Source organism: Hyperolius riggenbachi, chromosome 6 (assembly GCF_040937935.1).
Source record: "Hyperolius riggenbachi isolate aHypRig1 chromosome 6, aHypRig1.pri, whole genome shotgun sequence".
In the NCBI taxonomy this organism is placed as follows: Eukaryota; Metazoa; Chordata; class Amphibia; order Anura; family Hyperoliidae; genus Hyperolius; species Hyperolius riggenbachi.
The window spans coordinates 304645190-304671748 of NC_090651.1; the positions used below are offsets into that span (position 1 = coordinate 304645190).

At 44.7% G+C, this 26559-nt stretch overlaps 1 protein-coding gene across 2 annotated transcripts in view; it reads right to left on the minus strand.

The window, feature by feature from the left end:
• Positions 1-5232: 5232 nt before the first annotated feature.
• Positions 5233-26559, minus strand: part of TNNT1 (troponin T1, slow skeletal type) — a 51330-nt gene continuing 30003 nt past the window's right edge. For both annotated transcript variants that reach the window (XM_068241255.1, XM_068241254.1), the window contains exons 8-10: positions 23767-23857; positions 23646-23686; positions 5233-5481 (exon numbers count right to left, since the gene is read on the minus strand). In XM_068241255.1, the coding sequence (XP_068097356.1) occupies positions 5436-5481; positions 23646-23686; positions 23767-23857 (178 nt within the window). In that variant the 3' untranslated portion in view covers positions 5233-5435. The remainder of the gene's footprint in view (positions 5482-23645; positions 23687-23766; positions 23858-26559) is intronic.

The window sequence follows — 26559 nt, forward strand, 5'->3', positions numbered from 1 at the left end:
ACTATGTGCTGATCTGTGCTTGAATATTGTGTTTTCAATCTCTCAGTTTTGTGTCCTGAAAATGTTATATGTTTGGAAATCACCATACACTTGTACCTGTAACTTGCAATATTGTCAACCCCTTCTAAATGATGTACCAGAGTACATAGTGTCTGTATTTGTCATGTATACCAATGTCTTTATATTATTTACCTCTATTGTACAGCACCATGGAAGAAGATGATGGCACTATAAAAATCAGCAATAATAATATCCCCACCTTCTCTTCATTTGTAAACTGAATTTTAAAACTTTTTTGTTTTCCTTTCATTAAAGTGCTGATTTGGGGAGCAGGTGTGCTAATAATCACTTTTTCTAATGTAAACTAAGAAGAAGCAAAAGCAGCAATACAATGCATTGCTGATCAAAATGTAATTGTAGGTGATGATAAGTAAATTTAAGGTAAGTAGTAGTACTTTGAGGCACGCTGCGTTGCACCGTGGCCCTCTTCCCCGCCGCAGAAGCCATGCAAGTCTATGGAAACATGCACAGTTTGTGGCGCAACAGGAGTACCCAAATCTTTGCAGTGCTGACGCACTGACTGCAGCACATTACCGCACATATTATGCAGTAATGCAAGTCAAAGGAGGACGCAGTGTGCATGATGGGAGCGTGGTGTGGTGTAGAATGCATGGGTAGACTGACAGGAATCCCAGTGATATACTGCCTGCCCAGCAGGGAGTGCGTCACTAACCAGGGGGCGGGCCTATGCATATGGCGCAGAGGCATATGAAGCCTCATTTCTGTCATGCGCACACTGCATCATATTGCAAACATCCAGTGTAAAACCGGCCTAAAGGCTGGTGGCAGCTTGCGTGCTGTGGCTCTACCCTATTGCACTCGCACCAGCCTAATAAAGATATTATGCAGAGCAGTGTAGTACCTGATGTCGCGCCGGACTAGATCTGGCAATGGCGCAACTAGAGCCGAGCCCAAATGCACCCATGTAGGGCTAAACTGGGGTCTCTCTGGGGGAAGGGGCTGTTTTGCTGGGGGGAGGCAGCTGGCCTTGCTGTTCAACCTGTTATATATTAATTTTTTAACAGCCGCTTACCTATGAAAAGTCAGTATGGGCACTGAATCTATCTATTCTGCCAAAGAACGTTTTGCCGTCTTACGCTTTGCGTTTCTTTCCCATGCTGTTTTTATGTTGCCATATCTTTACATGCTAAAAACCTATGCAAAACCAAACATATATTTTTGTCAACATGTTAAAGTAGTCTCAAAACCTTGTATTCATACTAGATTTGTTATTTAAATAGATTTGCATGAGCATCAGTATTTCCCCAGTGCACAGTGCAGATGGTCAAGATGAGTTCACAATGGGAAGCAAAATAGTTCTTTCAAAAGGTCAGGCCATCTAGGCGGATATGTCTGCATGCCGGAGGGTTTATTCCCTATATTTGTACACGGCCAACATTTCTTAAAGTGTTTAACAACAGAGCTGTTTGAACAATGATTTTCATGTACACATCTTAGATTTTCATCATCCAAAATATGATTGTCTCAAGTGCTTGCAGTAGTATAGTGGTGGTGCAGAGAGAACAGACTGGACCCGGACCTCTATTTCTTGCAGCCTGGGGTGTGTGTGTAGCGTAATCTCCTCCTGTTGCACCATAACTCTGCGTATGGGGGGGGGGGGGGGGGGGGTGGCAGAGAAGGAGAGCCCAAGAAGAGAAAGGGAGGATGGAAGACAGGCCCCCTACCTGCACCCTTTCCGATGCTTCCCGATCCGCAACCCGCCTTGCCTGCCCCCAGAAACGGGCCTACGTTATGTAAGCACAGGAACAATATACAATCTCAATGCAGGTTGTGTCCTGGCTGAGATTTGAACCTGGGATTCTAGAACTGTAAGGCAAGAAGGCTAACCACTTAGTTACCTTGCTGGAACAAATCACATCTGGCACCGCCTCGAAAGAAGCTCACATTGGGGTTGATTCATTAATGTATATCGTGCTGCCCACCAGCGTAGCGTGCACTCTTAAGGTGCGCATGCTCATTGTAAACTACGCATACTAGCACAGCGCCGAGACTGCGATACTTGACTAGCGCGACCTCTACTACGTCAATTAATGTAGTAGCAGCCTTGCTCGTCAGGTATCGGTGCTGTACTAGAATGCATTATTTACAATGAGTGCATGTACCTTAAAGGACAACCAAGGTGACATGATGAGATAGACATGTGTATGTATAGTGTCAAGCACACAAATAACTAGGATGTGTTCCTTTTTTTTCTTTTTCTGCCTAAAAGAGTTAAACATCAGGTATGCAAGTGACAGTTTCTGTCCGGATCGGGAGCGGGTCAGACTATCGCATAACCCTCACTGATAAGCAATTACACCCATAAAACACTTACTTATCAGTAAATGGCTTCTAAAAGCAGGAAAAAGATAAAAAAGGGTCAATAATTCATAGATTTGAGCCCTTGCATACTTCAATGAAGGTGTCATTGAGCAAAGACAATGAAACAGTAAAAAATTAAAAACTAGATTTAAATCTAAAATAAAACTGGGATATCTAAAAAAGTCATTTTTTAGGAGAATGAGGATAGATACAATTGTTTTTCTCATCAGTTTATTTTCACCTCGGATGTCCTTTAAGAGCACAAGCTACGCCCCCAGCGTAGCGTTCCATTTAACTTGCGCTGAATAATCTACCTCACGCTGAATACATTAATGAATCAATCCCATTGTGATTTGATGACCAACTTGGTCACATGCAAATTAACCCACCAGCATGTTTTTGGGTGTAAAAAAAAAGGTTAAACTTGGGGAGAACAAACACACTTTATGCAGACACTGCTCTTGGTGGTATTCAAGACCAGGACCTAGAGCCTGAAGGCAGGAATGCTAACCGCGTTTACTTACTTTTTGAAGTTCACATCTCTCCCTGTGGAAACATCTGTTCCTGGATGGAATCTATTGAAAATTGTTCTGCAGTGTATGGATGGAATCGATTCCTTTCTGAATTGAATCTGACCAGAGAGGAATCAATCATTTGGCACAGTTGGGCAAAAATCTGTGCGTGTAGGGCTAGCTTAAAGGATACCCAAAGTGACATGATGAGATAGACATGTGTTTGTACAGTGCCCAGCACACAAATAACTATGTTGTGTTCCTTTTTTTCTTTCTCTGCCTGAAAGAGTTAAATATCAGGTATGTAAGTGGCTGACTCAGTCCTGACAGGAAGTGACTAGTGTGACCCTCACTGATAAAAAAAAATCCCCCCTTTTTTTTTTTACCTCTTTCTGGCTCTCAGAAGCCATTTTCTGCTAAGAAAGTATTTTATAGTTGGAATTTCTTCTCAGTGAGGGTCACACTGTAGTCACTTCCTGTCTGAGTCAGGACTGAGTCAGCCACTTGCATACCTGATATTTAATTTTTTCAGGCAGAGAAAGGAAAAAAAGGAACACAGCATAGTTATTTGTGTGCTAGGCACTGTACATACACATGTCTATCTCATTATGTCACATGTCAGTTCGGTTATCCTTTAACTAGCTTACAGTCCAATCTAACTGGGGAGGATCAAGCTGGGCTACAATTATTTAATATCTATGCAGTTTAAATAGTACAGATCATGTGTTAGGGCTGGTTCAGATGGACGTCTGAACCAGCTGCCCGCTGCAACCCGGCGTCTCGTTGTAACTGCTTCTCTGCAGATGTGCAGAAAAGCATTTGTCAGCTTTCGGCGGCACTTCCTTGCATGCACCATAATCGTCCCCGGCCCACAGGTGGACACGGAAGCATGGCGGTAAACATTCCTGGAAACAACCTGTTGCTTCCTGGATCGACTAAGCACTGGGCAAACAACTGAAAATCTGTCTCGAAAAGTGGCATTTGCACAAATTACAGTAAATGGTGGTAAGTGATAGTACCAATGGCTGTCCATTCATCTGAATGGACAGCATTTAAAGTGGATAAAACTCTGACACAATATTCAATAACAATTTGTTTGCGTACTTTGTATTACCCATACAGTTATCATATTTGCTTTTGTGCACATGTAATATTGTCTGTTTACAAATTACCAAAGTACAGTTTATATGCTCTGAAAGCTGCCATTGTGTTTTATTACATAACTGCTGTATTTATATATTAAAATATAGTGATCACTTCTCTCTACCTCTCAAACTCAGTGCAGTTCAGTTTTATCACACTGCCGGCTGTATACTGAATGTATCTAACAAGGAGTGTAAACAAAAGATAATGTTGTCACCTCCTCAGATGCAGCCAGAAGCTTTCCACTGAAGCAAGGAGTTTTCCACTAAAGAACAAAGTGCTGTGTTTTACTGTCTGAATGCTGTACTGCTACAAACTTTTTTTGTGGTTGTAAATTTTATGCTGTAAATAATCTTTTACAACAAAGAGGAGATGCTAAGTTTCATACCATTATAGCTACTTAAGGACCTTAGTAGTTGAAATCTACGCCCTGTTTTGATGGCTATCTGGCTGGTAGGGCGTAGATTTCAACTCACCGCCGCTCCACGCATCCGCCGTTTTCGTCGCTCACGCTGATCGCGCTGCTGAATCCCCGCCATCTCCTGTTGCATCTGACTCGCTCCGCCTTTCTCTATGACGGTAGAGCTGTGTGAGCGGATCAGGAGCCGATTTCATTGGCTCCTGGCCCTGTCTTTAAACGTAAGCAATTCCCATTGGCTTACATTGAAAGACAGGGTCAGGAGCCAATGAAAGCGGCTCCTAACTGGCTCACAGGAACTCTGCGATGATAGAGACGGTACAGTGGGTAGCCCAGGTTCCCGACGTGCGGCGGGTATGTGCGGCGATCGTCAGGAACCACCGTTTCCGTAGCAGCGGTCTCTGGTCCTTAAGGGGGCAGAGACCGCTGGTACTTAAGTGGTTAAACGACAAGCGGCGTGGCCATTCTTTACCACCGCAGAACTGTCTGTCTGAACCAAGCCTTATTACTTTGGGGGAATTTACTTCTCAGCTGTGATAGAATGATCGTAAACGTTTGTGTTCTAAGCAAGCCTTAACCACAATGTTACAACTGAAGTGCAATGATTTAATCCATGCAGACCATTAGATGGATCAGATTCCAGAGTGATTATATTTGTGTAATGACAGCCTAAGAGGAAGATTAGTACAATAAAAGTAAATGACGCTTCATCACAGGGTTGTGGTGAGCCGTACATATCGTCTCCGACACGTGCGGCGCAATAATTCACACAGACGCTTTCACACACTGCTTTCTTTTATTTAGCAAGGGACACTTTGTGGCTGTTGGAATCAAAACTCATAGAAATCCAGATGAATGCTGGCTTGTGTTTCTGTGCAATGCTCATGAGATAGAGCGCAGGGCACCAGGAGCTGAGCTTGGGTGACAGTCCAGAGGCTGCAGAATGATTCAGGATGGTTAGCAGCAATCAATATGGCTGCTCATTTCCAGCGTCCACCAACACGACCTTTTCCTGCACCTTTTTTGCTGTGAGTGTTAAGAAGACATAATATGGTATGAGAAATTCACAATCAGTAACAAATATGACATATATACTTACAATCGTGGGTTATAGCTAGTGATGTAGGAGATTAGCTCACCAGCGAACAGCTATAGCCCTGTACTACTTCCGAGTCGCTGTCTCTCAGCAGTACGCATGCCCTGAGCCTGACGTGTTCAGTAGTACGCATGCTCTGGCCTGGTGCTTTGTTGATTGCGCGCCTCTGGCTGGGTACGCTTCATGATGTCAAGCACATGCCCAAAGCGTGCCCGGCCAGGCCAGGGAATGCGTTCTACTGAACGCGTTTGGCCTAGGGCATACGTACTACTGAACGCGTTTGGCCTAGGGCATACGTACTACTGAACGCGTCCGGCCTAGGGCATGCGTACTACTGAGAGACAGCAACCCGGAAGTAATACATGGTCATAGCTGTTCGCAGGTGAGCTGTTCGCCTACATCACTAGTTATCGCTAAGGAAACCACTGTATAGGCAGATGGGGAGCTCAGATCTGACTCCACTCAGATTAGGAAGTTGCTCTCTGTAGATAGGAAAGGGGAGAAGCACCCCTCCACCAAGGGTGAACAATAGTAACACTGTAGGTTTGTACAGAGGTGTATTTGTATAAATGGAAACAGTCCTTTCTAACGAAAGGGCAACATTTGTTTATGTCCCACAAAGGGTAGTCCACCACACCCAATCTTGAAACTTAATAGAAACTATGAGGACTTGTATTTCTTCTAAAAAACACAACAACATTATTAAGTAGAAGAATATCTGAATTTACTTTTATCGACATAAAAATACAAAAATTATGCAATCCTTTTTGCATGAAGTTTTATCCAGTATTTGAATATTTATAAATATCACAACAGCATAGTTCAAGGTAAAAATCCTTCAACACACAAAGAGAATATATTTCTGGCTTGACATTATAGTTAAATCATAAGTATGAGCTTATACTAGATATACTAGATAGACAACGACACCAGTTCGTTTCGGGTGAAATAAGCCCTTCATCAGGCCCCTGTATCAAAGAATCTCAAAAAAAAATTTGTGTCTATAAAAGTAAATTCAGATATTTTTCCTCTGCATAAGATTGTTGTGGTTTTTAGAAGAAATACAAGTTCTCATAGTATCTATTGGTTTGTACAGAGGTGCCAGACAGAGTAAAAACAACTTTTTAACAATTATAAAAAGGGAGGCAGCGGTGGACTTACCACCCCTATAGAAGACACGCGCTTGGTTTATTGTAGACCCTATCCAGTTGCTCCTTTTAGTTGCCTGATGAAGCAGGATTGCACCTGCGAAATGCATTGTTCCGTGAAGTAGTCGATTAAAGTTTTATTGAACTGAAACCAACATTTTTGTGTCTTCTATTGGGGAGGTAAGTCCATCACTGCCACCCTTTTTATAATTTTTTAAAAATTGTGTTTTCTCTGTCTTGCACCACTGTACAAATCTACAACCTTAGGCAAGCAGATCTCTCATTTAGAATGAGTAAAAAGTAGACAGGCAGTTAACACAGCTTCAGACTATTGAATTAGTGACTAGTAGTTTTCAATTGCTAGCACAGCTTCCACTTCCAGGGTGAGTACACATTTGCATATTAGGAAAACACTCTGATCAACATTTGCAATAAGTGATATCTCCAAACCTTTTTACAATCACAGTTTCTGATAAAAAGGTTAAGGTAACAATTCAGTCATTGCTAAAAATCTTCAATGAATCCCTAATAATTGTAACGATCGGTGTAACACAGAGAGGATCTGATTACCGGTGATCTGCAGTATCACTGGGAATACAGATATATACCAGATTATTGATGATCTGCAGTATCACCGATAATCAGATATATAAGCTAACCTCTGGACACCTGAGTAGAGTAGGAGTGTTTGGTGCAACCGTAATACTTAGAGGACTAGGCCTCAGAGCAGTAAGGAGTACTGCACAAATTCCTTCCAAAGACCTGCACTCTCCCGGGGGGAGGAGACAGGCTGAGAGTAGGAAGGACAACCGAGAGTGACACTCAGGAGGGAGTGTCACTACCAGGACTGGGAACCGCCTCTAACAGTAAGGTCGGTTCTCGAGGTCGGACAAACCAGGTCGTAACCACACAGACAGATACAGTACAGATTCAGAAGGCAGATGCGGGGTCTAATAAACAAGCAGGGTTCGGCAACAGGGTATCAGAAATATTGAGGTACAGAATCAGGAGGCAGATGCGGAGTCTTAGGGCGAGCCGGGGTTCGGCAACAGAGTATCAGAATAGCAAGGTACAGGATCAGAGTTCAGAAGAATAGTCAGGCAAGCAAAAGGTCATAACAGATAATCACAATCAAACTAGTACTTTAGACTATCAACAGAATCTAGCTAAGTGTAGGATAACAGCTCCAGCTGGTCCCGGCACACTTTAGGATCTGACTCAGGTCTGAGTGCTACCACATAGTGATCGCAACGCCAGACAACCAGCAACTGAACAGCCAGCAGTATATATACTAAAACACTCTCCAGCCCCTCCCTAAGTGCTGGACCAATGAAACGAAGCAGGGTTGTCAGCTGACCGGCTTGGTCAGCTGACTCTTTTCTGACTGCCATATAAGTTCTGCCTCTCTGCGCGCACACGCGTCATTCTGAACCTTGGTGGACTATCAGTCCCAGCCACACCAGTACTATCTTGCAATGTGCTCGCTGACCTGTGCGTGGGGTTGGTCGCACCGCCATCAGCACCGGCGGCGGCCTCCCCGCGCTGGGACAGACTGTTCGCAACAGGCCCATGCGGCGGTTTTTCCGCGTTCCGCCATGCCATGCGCGGAAAGAGCCGCCTCCCGCTGACTTATAGCGGCGGCTCTTTCGCGTTTCTTCACAGTACCCCCCCCCCCCCGGAGTGGACTCCGGACAGCTCCTTCCAGGCTTTTCCGGATGTAAAGTGTGGAACTCCCTCTTCAAATTATCAGCATGCATGCGGCCCTCAGGTAACCACATTCTTTCCTCAATACCATACCCCTTCCAGTGCACTAGATATTGTACTGCGTTCTGCACTATACGTGAGTCCAAAATTTTCTCTACTTCATACTCAGGTTGACTATCCACCATCACAGGAGGAGGAGGAGTGGGACCCACATGAACCGCTGGTTTGAGCAGGGACACATGAAAGGACCTTACCCCACGCATGCTGGCGGGAAGATCAACGGTATAAGTAACGTTGTTGATCTTTTTAGCTACCGGGAATGGACCCACAAACCTGGGACCAAGCTTGTCTGAGGGTTGTCTCAGGGTCAAGTGACGTGTGGACACCCAAACCAAGTCTCCTGGTTGGAACCTCCACTCTAAAGAACGTCTCTTGTCAGCTTGACCCTTTTGACTCTGAAATGCCCTTTCCAAATTACTTCTCACCGTCCACCAAATGTCTTTAAATGACCTCTGCCAGGCCTCCAGAGTTGGAAACGGAGTGGAGGCTACTGGTAAAGGGGAGAATTTGGGCGATCTCCCTGTCACTACCTGGAACGGAGAAAAACCAGAAGAAGAACTCTTCAAATTATTCTGTGCAAATTCTGCGAAGGGCAGAAATTTTACCCAGTCATTCTGCGCCTCCGCAACGTAACATCTCAAGAACTGCTCCAATGACTGATTGACCCGTTCAGTCTGCCCATTGGTCTGTGGGTGGTAGCCCGACGAGAATGACAGCTTCATGCCCATTTGGTGGCAAAATTCCCCACCAGAATCTAGAGACGAATTGGACTCCCCGATCTGACACTATGTTTTCCGGAATGCCATGCAGCCGGAAAACGTGGACGATGAACAAGTCGGCCAATTCCTGGGCCGAGGGGAGTCCTTTCAAGGGCACGAAATGGGCCATCTTGCTGAAGCGGTCGACTACCACCCAAATGACCGACATGCCTTCAGACCTGGGAAACTCACCCACAAAATCCATGGACAAGTGGGTCCACGGTTCACTCGGGGCGGGCAAAGGCTGCAAGGTACAGGTGCCAGCCGGGAGGGCTTGCTTCTTGCACATATTGCACACTCCCTAACAAACTCCTTGCAATCTGCTGATAAGGAAGGCCACCAGGCACACCTGGCCACAAGATCTTGTGTTCTGGATGCTTCAGGATGTCCAGCATTCTTGTGCGCATGGAACATCTCTAAGATCTGGAGACGGAAAGGCAGAGGAATGAACATAACCCCTTCAGGCTTCCCTTCCGGGATGTCCTGCTGAAAGGGACTTAAAGTCTCCCTCCAGTTTTCCCAAGTCTCAGTTGCAGCCAGCACCAATTTCTGTGGAACAATAGCCTCTGGGACGGAGGGCTGTGCTGTCTCTGGCTCAAAGCACCTGGACAAAGCATCCGCCTTAACATTTTTGCTACCTGGAGTATAAGTAATAATGAATCTGAATCGAGAGAAAAATAATGACCATCGAGCCTGACGGGGGCTCAACCTCTTAGCCCCCTCGATGTATTCCAGGTTCTTGTGATCAGTGTAAACCGTGATCATATGTTCAGCTCCCTCTAACCAATGTCGCCATTCTTCAAAAGCCAATTTAATGGCCAGGAGCTCCCTGTTGCCTATATCGTAGTTTCTCTCTGCTGGGGAGAACCCACGAGAGAAGTAGGCACATGGGTGCATTCGACCCTGCAATCCTGACCGCTGAGACAGCACAGCCCCCACCCCGACCTCTGAGGCGTCTACCTCAACAACAAAGGGGAATGAAGTGTCCACGTGTCTAAGGATAGGCGCTGAGCAAAATAGATCCTTCAGGGTGGAAAATGCTTGTAAAGCTTCAGGAGCCCAATGTTAAGCTTGGGGGTGTAATCTCCACAGTCAGCATACAACACATAAGCTGACGTGAAGGAGGTACACACACCAGCACAAGGGATCAGGATATCCCCAGTTTAGTGGAGGAGAGGACTGACTCCAATAGGAGATTGTGGTGCACAGAGCCGGTGCAGATCTGAACAGCCACAAACACTTTCGTAATAACGTCTCAGCGCAAAGTAGCGCTGAGCGCATAAACCAGGACTGAGGAGATCAGGACAGGTAGACAGAATGAACGCTTGCTAGCTAGCGATTACTTAGCGACAGCAAGCGTCCAAAACCAGACAGACTGGAATGAGGCAGCCAATGCGTTGCGGCGATGGCGTGCCTCACAAAGACAGGACAGGAGAGACAGGAAATAGCAGGATCGAGATAGATGAACGTAACACAGATAAATATACAATAAGTATGTTTTCCTAGCGTATTACAATTACAGCTATCAATGAAACTATTTGTAAGGTCTGACTAACATATGTATATATCGGCAATGAACCGATATATGACATAAGCAGGAACGCTGACTAGAACTGGAGTAATACAGGGAACAGGACTCAGAAGGATTCGCTATCTCTTCGCAGAGATGAACGCAATCCACAAACAGGACCAGGAACAGGATAACTAGCTCAGCACGGGTGTTCACGATACGCGCAAACTACCAAAACGTGCTGGAAAACTGACTAACTGAACACAGGAAATAAACAGTTCGTGTACGTATATATCAGCAACACTGATATATCAACGTAACACGGATACAAGGAAAATAACAAAATGCGCAAGTATGCGTATATATTGGCGATGAACCAATATATGACACAAGACAAGCAAGTAACAACTTCTAGAACAAGAGCAGAACTAGGAGGACTCGCTGACCCCTTCGCAGGAGTCAGCGCAGTCCACACGGACCAGGAACGAGGTGGGGCACGAGCAGAGTAACAGATAGAGTCTGAAACTATGATAGCCCATGAGACATTGCAGGAAGCAGTTCTTTATACTGAGGTCATCCAATGGGAGCAGACCTGCAGATTCCCACACAAGTGAATGGTAATTAATCACAGGCTGATAGCAGGAAAAGGCAGACAATGATATGCAGCCTGCAGGAAAGGGACCGCCCCTCCACTGCAGCAGACAATGTTTGTTTACACAAAAGCATATTAAACTGTCATTAACTTCAGAGCGACTGCAGATGGAATCAGCAACTAGTTTAAGTGCAAACCAAACTATGCAAGCAAATGCATGTAATGACATTAGAACTGTTTGGTTTGCAATACCACTGCAGTCAGCAGTAAACGCTGCAGAAGCGATCATAACAGTACCCCCTCCCTTAAACGCGGCCTCTGGACGCCTATGAAAACTGACATATTTCTCCTGAACCACCCAAACCAAAAAATCAGAAGTGGGAAATCCAGCAAACTGATCTGACTGAAAATTCATGAAGGTCGGATCCGTCCGACAAAACCAAATTCCCAAATCAGTCTCACCAAAACTAGACCAATTGGAACCAGAACCTACCGAACCATGCCCGTCAGCACTACAAGCCTCAGTGTGATACCCATCAGAACCACGACTTCCAGAGAAAAGCCCCCAGAAACTCTCTGAGCGATACCCACCGCCTTCCCGGGACTGTCCAAAAACGCCAAAGCCTTTGCAATGCCCACCGGAACTGTCCCCACCAACACAAAACCCACCGTTGAACCAGTCCAAGGTACCAGGACAAGTTTCCTTAGAGATCTCCCAGAACACTTGGAAGCTCCAAAGAGATCCCCACAGGTCAGAACGCCCCTTAGGCTCACATGGAGAACCATCAAGAACCCCTATGGAACCCAGGGCAACTCTAGAGTCAGGGTCACAAGGACAAACATCAAGATCAGGGTTTTTAGGGACCAGAACCATCTCCGGGCATGCAGGCCAACCGGCAACATCAGAACATGTCTCCACTAGGGAAGCGTGTGAGCACGCCAACACAGACACACTTGGGCACTCTGGCATACGAAGCACATCTGGGCACACCGGCACAAGAGAGACTTCTGGGCATGTCAAGGAACTGCAAACCTCAAAGTCAGTCAAGGTAGGACCGAAACCAGGACTGGGCAAAAAAAAATCATCATGACTAGACTTCACAGTTACTGGATTCTCACTAAAAAATGCAGGATCAGACTTAGATGTCTCTGATTCCAGCAAAGTTATTAACAAATCATGTTCAGGGGCATTTACAAGACAGGACAAATCTTCTGATGTATGCACCGAACTAGACAGGGTTCCCATAACTTCTTCTGGACTAGACAGAGACTCATCAAATACACTGGATTGGAGCTCATGAAGGGCTGCAAAACAAGTCAGTAGTGCAGCAATCCCCACTGAACTAGGCAAAACTGAGTAACTCACTGGACAGGAAGGGGACTCAGGAACTTCTGCCACACCGGCCAGAGAACCAGAATTTTCCAGGATACAGGGCTGGGTTTCAGAAACACTCATTAACCCGGACTGAAATTCTGAGATTTCTATTATTTTTTCCAGCGAGTCAGAATTATCCATGTTACAGGGCAAGACTTTTGAAACATTCAGAGGACAGGGCTGGAGTTCCTCGGCTGTTACAACACTGGAGAGGGACTCAACAACATTGGTTAAATCAGACTGTGTACAGGGCAAGGTATCTAACACACTTGCTGACGAGGACAACATTTCAATGGCTTCTGCTTCGCTGGGCAGAAATTCATCAAGTTTTATTAGAGCAGACTGTAATTCCAAAACAGCTGCTAGACAAGTGAATATTACTGCAACACCAACTGAGGTAAGCAGTGCCTCAGACTGTTCTGCTAGAGGGTTTGAAGTATCCAAAGTACTGGGTGAAGCATAAGACTCTGCGACCACAGCTTCACTGGACAGGATCACCGAACAGTCCACACTGCAGGGCAAAACTATGGAAGCACCTGCTGGACAGCATAATGACTCTGTGACCTGAGTTTCATTGGAGAGATCTACTGCACAATTCATGGTACAGGGCAAGTTCACTGGAACATTTTCTGAACACGGTAATAATTCTGCGATTTCGGACTCACATAGCAGACGCTCTGAGTTATTCATGAAACTAGAGCGAGGTGTAGAAACAGGAAGATCAAAACACAATGTTTGCGCATCTAAATCACCATTCAATTGTGAAATTGGAAAATTCAGATGCTGGGGTTCTGAGATTTCTGGACAGGATTGCTGGGACTCAGAAACTGATGTAGTGCATCTATTGGCATCTGCTGGATCAGACAGGAGTTGAACTTTATTAACACAGGTAATTTCTGCAGAAATGTTTGCAAAGACAGGCAAGATTTTTCTGGTGTCTGTTTCACTAAACAAAGAGTCATGAGTACTGGCTAGGCTGGACTCAAAAGTCAGCAGGACCTCTGGGTCCTCTGCTGAGAAATTTGTCCAGAGCAAGATTAAGGAAGTATTAGTAATTTCTGTCTTACTGGGAAGTAACACTGAGTTATCCATGGTACAGGGTGGAATTACAGGAACTTCAATTTCACACAAAAGGAGCTCTGAATCACTCGCTGAATCAGCCAAAGGTGCTGAAGCAGGCGAGTCCTCAGGAACTGAGGAAGTGGAACAATCTCCACTTGACAGTGTGTCTTCCCTGGTATCAACTGATTGAATCGCATAAAAATCGTCAAGAATCATTCTCCACACATCGATCAATGGAGCCACAAAGTCATACCCACACACACCAGTTTTTATTAGGTTATAGGCAGACTTAATGCATGCATTCAATACTAATTCACTTTTTGCACTGTAAAACTGACAAAATGAACTTGCATCTTTCTTCCATTCATAGACCAGAGCTTCCATCTCTCCTTTCTCAAATGGAGGATCCCATGCATATTTAACAGCTGAGCATTCCGGCTGATCATAGTTTGCAAATGTGTTAGTGGCAGAAACATACATTGGGTTATTTAGCAGGTAATTGGCCGATTTCTTATTCCTAAGGATTTCCAATACCTGTAGCAAGTGTTGAACTGTAGTGTATGCAAATTTCCCTTGCTGCACGAATAAATTGATCTGTTCAATACTCTGTAATATATCTTCATCATCATATTCAGATAATTCATTTAAACAAGAACTTTTATTTTCCCTGGCTAGCAATGAAAGTTCATTAGTAGTTTCATAGGTCCATTTGACTCCCCTGAATGGTGACTGAATTTCATTATCTGCTACTGGCGGAGTCTCATTACAGATCTGATGCGCAGTCGCCAAGGGCAACGACTCCGCTGATTGTAACGCTTTTCTTTTGGAGCGTTTACGTTTGGCTTTAGACCCTGCTGCCTTAGCAGAAGAAAAGTTATCAGAACAATTATCTGCTTGCTGATTATTTTTGTAGGCAGTAGAAGGAGCAGCTGATTGACAAGCTGCCAGGAGCTTATCAAAAGGGCTAGGCAAATCGGTTTTGCGCAGCCAGTTATGGATCACAAACGCTAGAAATTCCAGTGGTCTTTCTTTTAATTTGGTATGATCCAAGACATCGTAGGCCCACTGAAACAATCTTCCCTTAAATAAAACATAAACTAGCTGGGGGGCCCACGTTGAAACAGGAGTAGCCTGGAGCTCAGGATTGGCCAGGAACCTGGCACATTCAGAAAAAAACTCATTTTCTGTTTCAGAATTGAGCTTCTCAAATTTCTTAAAGGAACAGGAACCATAACAAACAGTGTCATTTTTGCTGGGAACCCCCCCCCACAATGGGGATTGGTAATGGGGCTATCATAATGTTAAGCTTGGGGGTGTAATCTCCACAGTCAGCATACAACACATAAGCTGACGTGAAGGAGGTACACACACCAGCACAAGGGATCAGGATATCCCCAGTTTAGTGGAGGAGAGGACTGACTCCAATAGGAGATTGTGGTGCACAGAGCCGGTGCAGATCTGAACAGCCACAAACACTTTCGTAATAACGTCTCAGCGCAAAGTAGCGCTGAGCGCATAAACCAGGACTGAGGAGATCAGGACAGGTAGACAGAATGAACGCTTGCTAGCTAGCGATTACTTAGCGACAGCAAGCGTCCAAAACCAGACAGACTGGAATGAGGCAGCCAATGCGTTGCGGCGATGGCGTGCCTCACAAAGACAGGACAGGAGAGACAGGAAATAGCAGGATCGAGATAGATGAACGTAACACAGATAAATATACAATAAGTATGTTTTCCTAGCGTATTACAATTACAGCTATCAATGAAACTATTTGTAAGGTCTGACTAACATATGTATATATCGGCAATGAACCGATATATGACATAAGCAGGAACGCTGACTAGAACTGGAGTAATACAGGGAACAGGACTCAGAAGGATTCGCTATCTCTTCGCAGAGATGAACGCAATCCACAAACAGGACCAGGAACAGGATAACTAGCTCAGCACGGGTGTTCACGATACGCGCAAACTACCAAAACGTGCTGGAAAACTGACTAACTGAACACAGGAAATAAACAGTTCGTGTACGTATATATCAGCAACACTGATATATCAACGTAACACGGATACAAGGAAAATAACAAAATGCGCAAGTATGCGTATATATTGGCGATGAACCAATATATGACACAAGACAAGCAAGTAACAACTTCTAGAACAAGAGCAGAACTAGGAGGACTCGCTGACCCCTTCGCAGGAGTCAGCGCAGTCCACACGGACCAGGAACGAGGTGGGGCACGAGCAGAGTAACAGATAGAGTCTGAAACTATGATAGCCCATGAGACATTGCAGGAAGCAGTTCTTTATACTGAGGTCATCCAATGGGAGCAGACCTGCAGATTCCCACACAAGTGAATGGTAATTAATCACAGGCTGATAGCAGGAAAAGGCAGACAATGATATGCAGCCTGCAGGAAAGGGACCGCCCCTCCACTGCAGCAGACAATGTTTGTTTACACAAAAGCATATTAAACTGTCATTAACTTCAGAGCGACTGCAGATGGAATCAGCAACTAGTTTAAGTGCAAACCAAACTATGCAAGCAAATGCATGTAATGACATTAGAACTGTTTGGTTTGCAATACCACTGCAGTCAGCAGTAAACGCTGCAGAAGCGATCATAACACCCATTGAGTAGTATCTGCCCCTTTTTTGGTGAGACTGGTGAGGGGTGCAATGACTGTGGAGTACCCTTTAATGAACCTTCTATAGTAGTTTGCGAAGCCTAAAAACCGCTGAAGAGACTTCAACCCAACCGGCTGAGGCCATTCCAGAACCGCGGAAACTTTGGCAGGGTCCATAGACAGGCCTGAGGTGGAGATAATGTATCCCAGAAAGGTGACAGATGTTACTTCGAAGATACATTTCTCCAGTTTAGCGTAAAGTGAGTTACGCCTCAGTTTGTCCAACACAAATCGTACATGGGTCCTATGCTCAGAGAGATTGTTGGAGAAAATAAGTATATCATCTAGGTATACTAGAACGAATCTCCCCAACACCTCCCTGAAGACCTCATTGATGAGCTCCTGGAAAACGGCTGGGGCATTACATAACCCAAAGGGCATCACCAGGTATTAGTAATGCCCGTCGGGCGTATTAAAGGCCGTTTTCCACTCATCGCCCTTTCTTATTCGTATCAGGTTGTACGCGCCCCGTAAGTCTAACTTCGAAAAGATCTTAGCGTTGGTGACCTGTGTGAATAAGTCGTCTATCAGGGGCAGTGGATAGCGATTCTTCACCGTAATCTTATTCAGGCCCCTGTAATCAATGCAGGGCCGCAGGCCTCCGTCTTTTTTCTTAACAAAAAAGAAACCTGCCCCAGCAGGCGACCGGGACGGGCGAATGAAACCCTTGGCCAAATTTTCACGGATGTATTCTTGCATGGCCAATTTTTCGGGCCCAGATAAATTGTACAAATGGCCCCGAGGGGGCATACAACCTGAACGGAGATCGATGGGACAGTCGAAAGGGCAATGTGGGGGTAATTTGTCTGCTGCCTTGGGACAAAATACGTCAGAATATTCCAAATACTGCTCAGGAACCCCCTCCACCTGAATCCTGGGTTGGCCCAAAGTCACCTTCCCTAAACATTGCTGAAAACAATGATCTGACCAGGAAATTAATTGACCAGTGGCCCAATCAATGTGCGGAGAATGAAGGTGTAGCCATGGCATGCCAAGTATAATAGTGGACGTAGTCATGTGTAGTACAAAAAACTGTAATTTTTCCCAATGCAAAACCCCCACAGTGATTCCTACCTCTGGTGTCTGGGACAGCGGATGATCCCTCTGCAGAGGAGAATCATCTACTGCCGTGACCTGAATGGGTGGTTCCACCACTGTGAGCGAAATACCCAATCTTTTAGCGAACTCAAAATCCATAAAATTAGCTGCGGAGCCTGAATCAATAAAGGCTTCCGTGGCCTCGGTCTTATCTTCCCATGTAACTGTACAGGGAAAAAGCAACCGTTTTTCTTCTAGGGGTACAAGTCGGGCGCCTAGGGTGTTACCCCCTACAACTCCTAGGCGGTATCGTTTCCCGGCTTATTGGGACAGTTTCGTACTCTATGCCCCCCTTCAGCGCAATACAGACACAGTTGTTCAGTCTTTCTCCGTCTTCGTTCCACCTGGGTCAGTTTTGACCGACCAATCTGCATCGGCTCGGGTGGAGGCAAGACCGGAGAAGATGAGACAGGAGGAGTCACTAGGGGTGCAGCGGGAGGTGCAGCGTAAGATGTCAACCTGACACGATGACTGCCCCTGGTCTGTTTCTGATGGCGTAGCCTGCGGTCGATACGAATGGCCGATGAAATGGCCTCATCGACTGTTTTGGGCTTGGGCTGACTCAGCATCAGATCGGAGACCTCATCAGATAAGCCTGACAGAAAACAATCTAGCAGGGCATAGGTGTCCCACCTGGCTGTAACTGACCACCTTCTAAATTCAGCCGCATAATCTTCGACCGGACCTTTGCCTTGCCGCAAAAGCTTCAGCTTCCGCTCAGAGGTTGAGGCAAGGTCCGGGTCATCGTAAATTATTGCCATGGCTTTAAAATATTCCTCTACGGAGGTAAGGGCTGTGTCCCCGGTGGGCAAACTGTATGCCCATGTCTGAGAATCGCCTGATAATAAGGTTTTAATAAACGTGACCCTCTGGGTCTCAGTTCCTGAAGACTGGGGTCTCAACTCAAAATAGGACAACACTCTACTCCTAAAATTTCGACAGTCAGATCTGTGGCCAGAAAACCTTTCAGGTACCGGCATACGTATGTCAGAGCTAGAAGGAGATCGCACATGATCCACTGATGTCTGGAGGGTTTGTACAGACCCTGATAGGGCATCAATAAGAGTTCTGCGGGTGCCCAGTACTTGATTGATGTTTTCCACTGAAGCGGCAAGTACGCCCAGACGATCAGTGTTTGCGTCCATTTTGTATTTTGGTCTGGCGTTCTGTAACGATCAGTGTAACACAGAGAGGATCTGATTACCGGTGATCTGCAGTATCACTGGGAATACAGATATATACCAGATTATTGATGATCTGCAGTATCACCGATAATCAGATATATAAGCTAACCTCTGGACACCTGAGTAGAGTAGGAGTGTTTGGTGCAACCGTAATACTTAGAGGACTAGGCCTCAGAGCAGTAAGGAGTACTGCACAAATTCCTTCCAAAGACCTGCACTCTCCCGGGGGGAGGAGACAGGCTGAGAGTAGGAAGGACAACCGAGAGTGACACTCAGGAGGGAGTGTCACTACCAGGACTGGGAACCGCCTCTAACAGTAAGGTCGGTTCTCGAGGTCGGACAAACCAGGTCGTAACCACACAGACAGATACAGTACAGATTCAGAAGGCAGATGCGGGGTCTAATAAACAAGCAGGGTTCGGCAACAGGGTATCAGAAATATCGAGGTACAGAATCAGGAGGCAGATGCGGAGTCTTAGGGCGAGCCGGGGTTCGGCAACAGAGTATCAGAATAGCAAGGTACAGGATCAGAGTTCAGAAGAATAGTCCGGCAAGCAAAAGGTCATAACAGATAATCACAATCAAACTAGTACTTTAGACTATCAACAGAATCTAGCTAAGTGTAGGATAACAGCTCCAGCTGGTCCCGGCACACTTTAGGATCTGACTCAGGTCTGAGTGCTACCACATAGTGATCGCAACGCCAGACAACCAGCAACTGAACAGCCAGCAGTATATATACTAAAACACTCTCCAGCCCCTCCCTAAGTGCTGGACCAATGAAACGAAGCCGGGTTGTCAGCTGACCGGCTTGGTCAGCTGACTCTTTCCTGACTGCCATATACGTTCTGCCTCTCTGCGCGCACACGCGTCATTCTGAACCTTGGTGGACTATCAGTCCCAGCCATACCAGTACTATCTTGCAATGTGCTCGCTGACCTGTGCGTGGGGTTGGTCGCACCGCCATCAGCACCGGCGGCGGCCTCCCCGCGCTGGGTCAGACTGTTCGCAACAGGCCTATGCGTGCTAACCGCCACGTCAGACGCGGCGTTTTTTCCGCGTTCCGCCATGCCATGTGCGGAAACAGCCGCCTCCCGCTGACTTATAGCGGCGGCTCTTCCGCGTTTCTTCACAATAATTATATTTTTTAAGGGTGTAGAAAATATTAAAAACCCTTTTTTATATATTTATTGAAATCTGAATCCACATCCAGAGGTATAGGAACTACTTGCCCAAGATACAGGAACTTCTTGCCCAAGGTTTCCTATGTCAAAGGCAGTGCCCTTAACCAGTACACTATCCAGCCATTGCAAGGCTCAAAAGCCATGTCTACTAATGTGCCTAATTTACAGTGGTGTAGCAATAGGGAGTGTAGAGGAAGCGACCGCAGAGGGGCCACGTGGGGCCCTCCCTCAGCCACAGTATTATCTCTTTATTGGTTCTGTGCTGATAATAATCTCTTCTACAAATGCTTTGAATAGTAGTAATCATTAACAAACGTCCTCTCCAAACTTTGTCTTGCACATCTGACACTGTGGTTGTTCTTGGCCAGGTTTTGGTGCGCCCTATCAATTGATGTATAGAGTGCTTGGGGGGCCCCAATGTAAATGGTTGCATTGGGGCCCATAGCTCCCTAGCTACGCCACTGCTCATTTATCTTTTTAATTTTGGTTTTCTACCAAATAGCTGATGTGAGCATATATGCAAATAAAACAAGGTAAGAAACTGACATGAAAAAGTCCTAACAATGTACAGAGTTATCAGAAAGGCAATTATTTTTTCTCAGCACAAGTGGCATTGCTTTTATGCTGGGAATACATAGATCGTTAGATCATTTCCGACATGTCCGATCTCCCATTTGATTGTTTTGCCGCTCGATTCCTGATAGAGGTGAATGGAAAACGATAGGAAAAACGAGTGCCAGATAAGAGAATTGAGTTGAGAATCAAGCAGAAAAAATGACCTGTGTATTCCCAGCATTACAGATGAACTCCCTGAAGTATGAGTCAGCATTTAGCAATCAATAAAAAAACATTTCAAAAGTTACAAGCACCAACATTTTTTAAGAAAATATTTAATATTCTCTAATCTATTTGTCCTATTAGCTCTCTTATTCTGGGAAGTCAACTGATGTCATCAAAAGCATGATTTAGAAAAGTATCTTATTATTGTTGACACAGCTGGAAGGACTGAGACAAGCTGATGACGAAAGCCTGAACCCACAATCCGAAACAAGGGCCGGTCAATTTTATCCTGCTTTGTAATCACCAAGTGTTATCGATACAGCAGGCTTCTACACTTATCCTGTCACTGTCACCTAGATTGGCTGCTACAGGTGACAGCTTGAGGAAACATTGCATACCATTCTGTTCTATGGAGAGGGAAGTGAGATCATGAATAGGAATGGTCAGTGAGATGCAAATAGTTTTGAGTCAGTGCAAGAGCTCGCTAAATAACTTTTGTATCATATTAAGATTTGACAATAAAATGCAGTAATAAAAATGACTTAACCTACCTGGCGGTACGCAGTTTCAGTGGCTGCGTCCGCAGGAGGGATTTTTTTTTTATTAAAAGTGTTTTTTATTTGTTAGCTAGCACTCGGCTAGCTAACTATGTGCCCCAAGTCCCCCGGCACCTCTCTGACCCCCCAATCGCCTCCGGCTATATTTACCCGTCCGCGATCCCGCGAGAGCCGCAGCTTCACCAATTAGCTTCACTCGTCGCTATGGCGACGATCGGACATGACGTCATCGACGTCATGTGCCGTTCCGATACCCCCCCCCCCTCATAGTGAAGCCGGGTGCTGATTGGGAGGCTGTGCCATCGCGGGATCCCTGGGGGGTACGTATTACGGCGGCGATCGGGGGCAATCGGAGGGGACCGGATGTACTTGGCGTACATAGATAGCTAGCCTAGTGCTAGCTTAACAATAAGCAACAGATTTTATTAAAAAAATTCTCCCGGGGCTATGTGATCCCCTGCGGCAGCTAGCCCGACCACATCCAAAGAAAAATTAGTTTTACTCACCTGGGGCTTCCACCAGCCCCCTGCAGCCATCCTGTGCCCTCATATTCTCCCCCGCCGGCAGCCACTTCTGCTTTCATCGACAAGTCCGACAGGCCTGGGAACGTGAGTGATTCTTTGCGTTCCTGGTCGCAGTAGCGCCCTCTATACTGCTATTGCGTCCAGGAATGCGAAGAATCAGACATGTGGACAGGCCTGTCGCCGAAAATGAAAGTGGCTGCCAGCGGGGGACAGGAGCATCTGATCGAGACTACGAGGGCAGAGGATGGCTGCAAGGGGCTGGTAGAAGCCCCAGGGGAGTAAAACTCCTTTTTTTGGATGACTTAAGCATCCCTTTAAGTGCATATGATGATCATGGATAAGTTGGATACGCTTATGCACTTGGAGAAATCTACTAAAATGTTTTTCACTACCTGAAAAAAGTTTATCTTGACTATTTACACAATGGAAGAAATTAGGTCCTTTATGGATCCGTCCAAATATGCTGGATGGTATGCCCTCGTGGACTTACAAGGCAAATTGGGTCGTTTAAAAATGTGACAGTAGGAAGTTGTGTTTGCTTCTTCTTAGTAGTAGTATCCACTGATGGTGATGGGGTGCGTCGTGGAAGGGGGCAGGGGGAGATAATGTGGTTTCCTTTTACTATTTAATGTTGAAACCCTGTGTTATGATTCTCGCAATGTGTTTCACTGATGCTGCTGTATTTTTATAAAGGATTTCACTTTGAAAAAATAAAAAAAATATTTAAAAAATGTGGTAATTAAAGAGAAGCTGTACTGAAAATATCACAATGAATAAAATTGCTTATTTTTTACAGTATTACTTTACAAATTATTTAGTCAGTGTTTGCCCATTGTAAAATCTTTCCTCTCCCTGATTTACATTCTGACATTTATCACAGGTGGTGACATCTTTAGCCCTGTTAAGTGAAGCTCTGCAAAATGTTTGTTTACTGAGATTTCTGAAGCTAGTGAAAATAATATCTACTATCCCAGAATGCTCTAGGAAGAGAATTCCGCATAGCTAAACAGCCTAGGCTAAAACTGGGTGGGTGGCGCTACATAGCAATATACAGTGGAACCTTGGTTTGCAAGCATAATTCGTTCGGGGAACATGCTTGTAATCCAAAGCAGTCTTATGTCAATGTCTTATATCCCCGCAAGGATTAATGAAAACTCAGATGATTTGTTCCCCAATCCAAAAACCTTTATATAAAAATATTTAATACAAAGTCCTGTGCTGTATAAAGTAAAAAAGACTTTCACTATAACTAACAGAATAATTACTCTCTATTGGCTCACCCCAACCTTTTTTTTGTGTGGCTTTAAAGGCAATCCTAACTGAGGGGGGGGGGGGGGGGGGGGGCAAAAGTTTCACTTATCTGGGGCTTCTACCGTCCCCCTGCAGACGCCCTGTGTGGCTCCCGCCCTCCTGATTACTGTTCAATATCAGTGTTTGGAAAGTGAAAAAAGAATAAAAATAAGAGCCTCTGGTACTTAAAGGGGCCGCAAAAAAAGTTAAACCAAGTTATTTGCAATCCAAGGTTTTACTGTATATCAATATATAGCTATAGGAAGTGTTTCTGAAGCTGAAACTAGGATGATTGATTTAAAAGTGGGTATCCTGAATAATTGACTGCTTTCTACTATATGTCACTGCAGTGTCCCTCTAATGATGTAACTTTAGCTCAACTTTTTTTAGCAGCTACAAAACTAAAAATGATTTTTTTATTATGTGTGTCTAATTATCATGTTTTAGTATTAAAAGTGATTGTGCCATCCACAATATTTAGGTCACTTTGTGGCCCCATGTGGACTGGAGAGTGACAGTCCTGCCCCACACATTGTACTGGACAGTGAACACTACATAATATGAAACTACTGTACTTACAACTTCTGTGCATGGCTGATGCGGTTATAGAGGACATTAATCTGGAACAGAAAGAGGAAATGTGAGTGGCCAAGCTTATGTTCCTGCATACTGTATTTATAGCTTTAGATATTGATAATACCTCGTATCTCTGCGTTTTCAGTTTTTCATTGAGGTCAAATTTCTCAGATTCCAGTTGATACATCCAGTCCGTCAGCTCCTTAGCTTTCTCCCTGTTGTAATAAAGAAGATATTCGGGTTTGTAACTAAGAGCAGCAGAGTACCACCATTGCTAAGATATTTATTTTTGGCAGTCAGATGTGAGAAATGTTCTCAGGGACAGGGTTCTTTCACATCTGAGATGGCGTTGGTGAAAGATCAACGCATACGTTTTGATGTATGTATTTTTGTATGTTGTTCCTGCTTTTTTTGTGCGTTTCACCGCAATGAGTATCCGCTTTTAATGGATTTTCAATCTGTTGCAGCACATAGGAAAACGAAGGTGATGTTGTCATTTTTTGATTTTCGATTGTAACTGTGTGCGTTGAAATGTTTTAAAAACACATGCTCTTCTTGGAGCTTGCGTTTTAAATTGATTTACATTGTAACGCATAACGCAAGCGTGGGACGATTAAAAGGCCTGTGGAGCGTCGAAAGGCAGTGCACAAAAATGCAGTGTTAGATGTAAAAGGTAAGGTCTATGGACTTTCATTTACCCTTGGAAAATCACACAATGGCCGTTGCGTCTAAACGCACAAAATCAGCTCAGATGTAAAAGCAGTAAAGGCAGCCATACGATCCCTCTCTGATCAGATTCGATCAGAGAGGGATCTACTGTATCTGTTGGTCGATCAGATGGCAAATCGACCAGTGTATAGCCACCTTTTATCAGCTACCCTGCACACAAATCTTAAACTATTGAACTTTTTATCTCTTCCCTGCACTCTGAAGTGTCTTTCTGAGCCCCACAAAGTTTTACAACCTCTGATTACTTATCAAAAAAGTTATGCTGCAGTATGACTGCAGAGAACCTGCCAGTTAGAGTTCTGGAGCCTGATGCACAAAGCAATTAAAACATTGCAGCGCGCAGGCAGTGTACAGCAATTTTACTGTTATTAACACCAGGGGAGAAGCACTTGTTACCCTATTAGCGCAATGCGCGTTACCAGACAAACGCACAACATAACATGCATTACCATAGGAATAACTTATACCCCTGGTAACACTGGTTGTGCTCATAGGTTAGCTTACACTGCTCCCCTGACATTGGTACGCACAAGAGTATGTTCTGCATATTGCAACAGATCTGCTGCTGGCTGCCGAGTGTGAACAGATCCCATTAATAAATAGCATCCATTTGACTTTCAGTTTTCCAAAGCTGCAAAATGGACAAAAAATATCAGTTTTGTGCTATAGTGGGAACCAAGACTAAGAGATAATTGGTTCCATGTCCAGTATATCGAGTTATAACAACACATTGCCCATATGCAATTCACTTTTTCTCTTGAGTTTTCTCCTAGGGATTATTTTAAAACTTGTCAATAAAATGCCTGTTAAACCACCCAAGAGCAAAAAAAATACTCAAAATAATTTTGATAGTACTTTTTCCACCTTCTTCGGTGCTTTTTCCATTACAAAGTGCTAATAAGATATTCTAAATTTAAGATGAAAAATTATCTATTAGGCGAAAACTTAGATGAATAAGTTAATTGCATATGGCCCATATGCAATTAAAGTGAACCCAAGGTGAGAGTGATATGGAAGATGCAGGGGCATAGCAATAGGGGTTGCAGAGGTTGCGACCGCATCGGGGCCCTTGGGCCAGAGGGGCCCCCCTCAACTGCAGTATTAGCTCTCTATTGGTCCTGTGCTCATAATAACCACTTCTATAGATACTTTGAATAGTGGTAATCATTAACAAGCTGCCCCCCTTCCTGTCCCTCTGACACTGTAGTTGCCATTGGCAGATTTTGGTGCGCCGTATCAATTGTTATGTATAGAGTGCTTGGGGGGCCCCATGTAAAACTTGCATCGGGGCCCACAGCTCCTTAGCTACGCCACTGGGAAGATGCCTTATTTATTTCCTTTTAAACAATACTACTTGCCTGGCAGCCTTGCTGATCTATTTGGCTGCAGCAGTGTCTGAATTACACCAGAAACAAACATGCAGCTAATCTTGTCAGTTCTGACAATAATATCAGAAACACCTGATCTGCTGCATGCTTGCTCAGGGTCTATGGCGAAATGTATTAGAGGCAGAGGACCAGCAGGGCAGCCAGGTAACTGGTATTGCTTAAAAGGAAATAAATATGGCAGCCTCCATGTCCCTCTCACCTCGGGTTCACTTTAACTTTTTCCCCTTAGTTATCTCCTAGGCGATAATTTTCATCTTCTCTTTAAAATAACTTTTCAGTGTTTTCAAAAGTACCTAAAAGTTTGTGAAAAAGTACTAATAAAAATATTTTGAGTATTTTCTTGCTTGCTGGTGGATTACAAAGCATTTTGTGATCAGGGGTGAAAATATCACCTAAGAAAACTCAGGAGAAAAAGGAAATTATATATGGGCCAAGGCATCAGTTCAGTCCAAGCCCTATCTCATACAGCCATATCAATCCCTGCCATGTACTGAGGAGGAGGACAAAAAGTCCAAAACAGGCTGTGTGCATGTGGAGTTGATGTGGCTCTGTAAAATTTAAAGCTATAGGCTTACTATACACCAGCGATTCTGGATGCGAGCCTGGCTTACAGGGGCGAAAATAGATAATTTGCATATTCAGTAGTGGAGCATTGTGGGTAACCACAAATGCTCACTTATAGCTGAATTATTGCAAATTTCTTTCTGTTTTAAGAAGGCTAATTTCGCCGAGCATTGCTTTTTAGTAGGAGGGCCTTTCGGTCTCTTTTATCCCCTATACATTCTTAGTGGTTTGGGTAC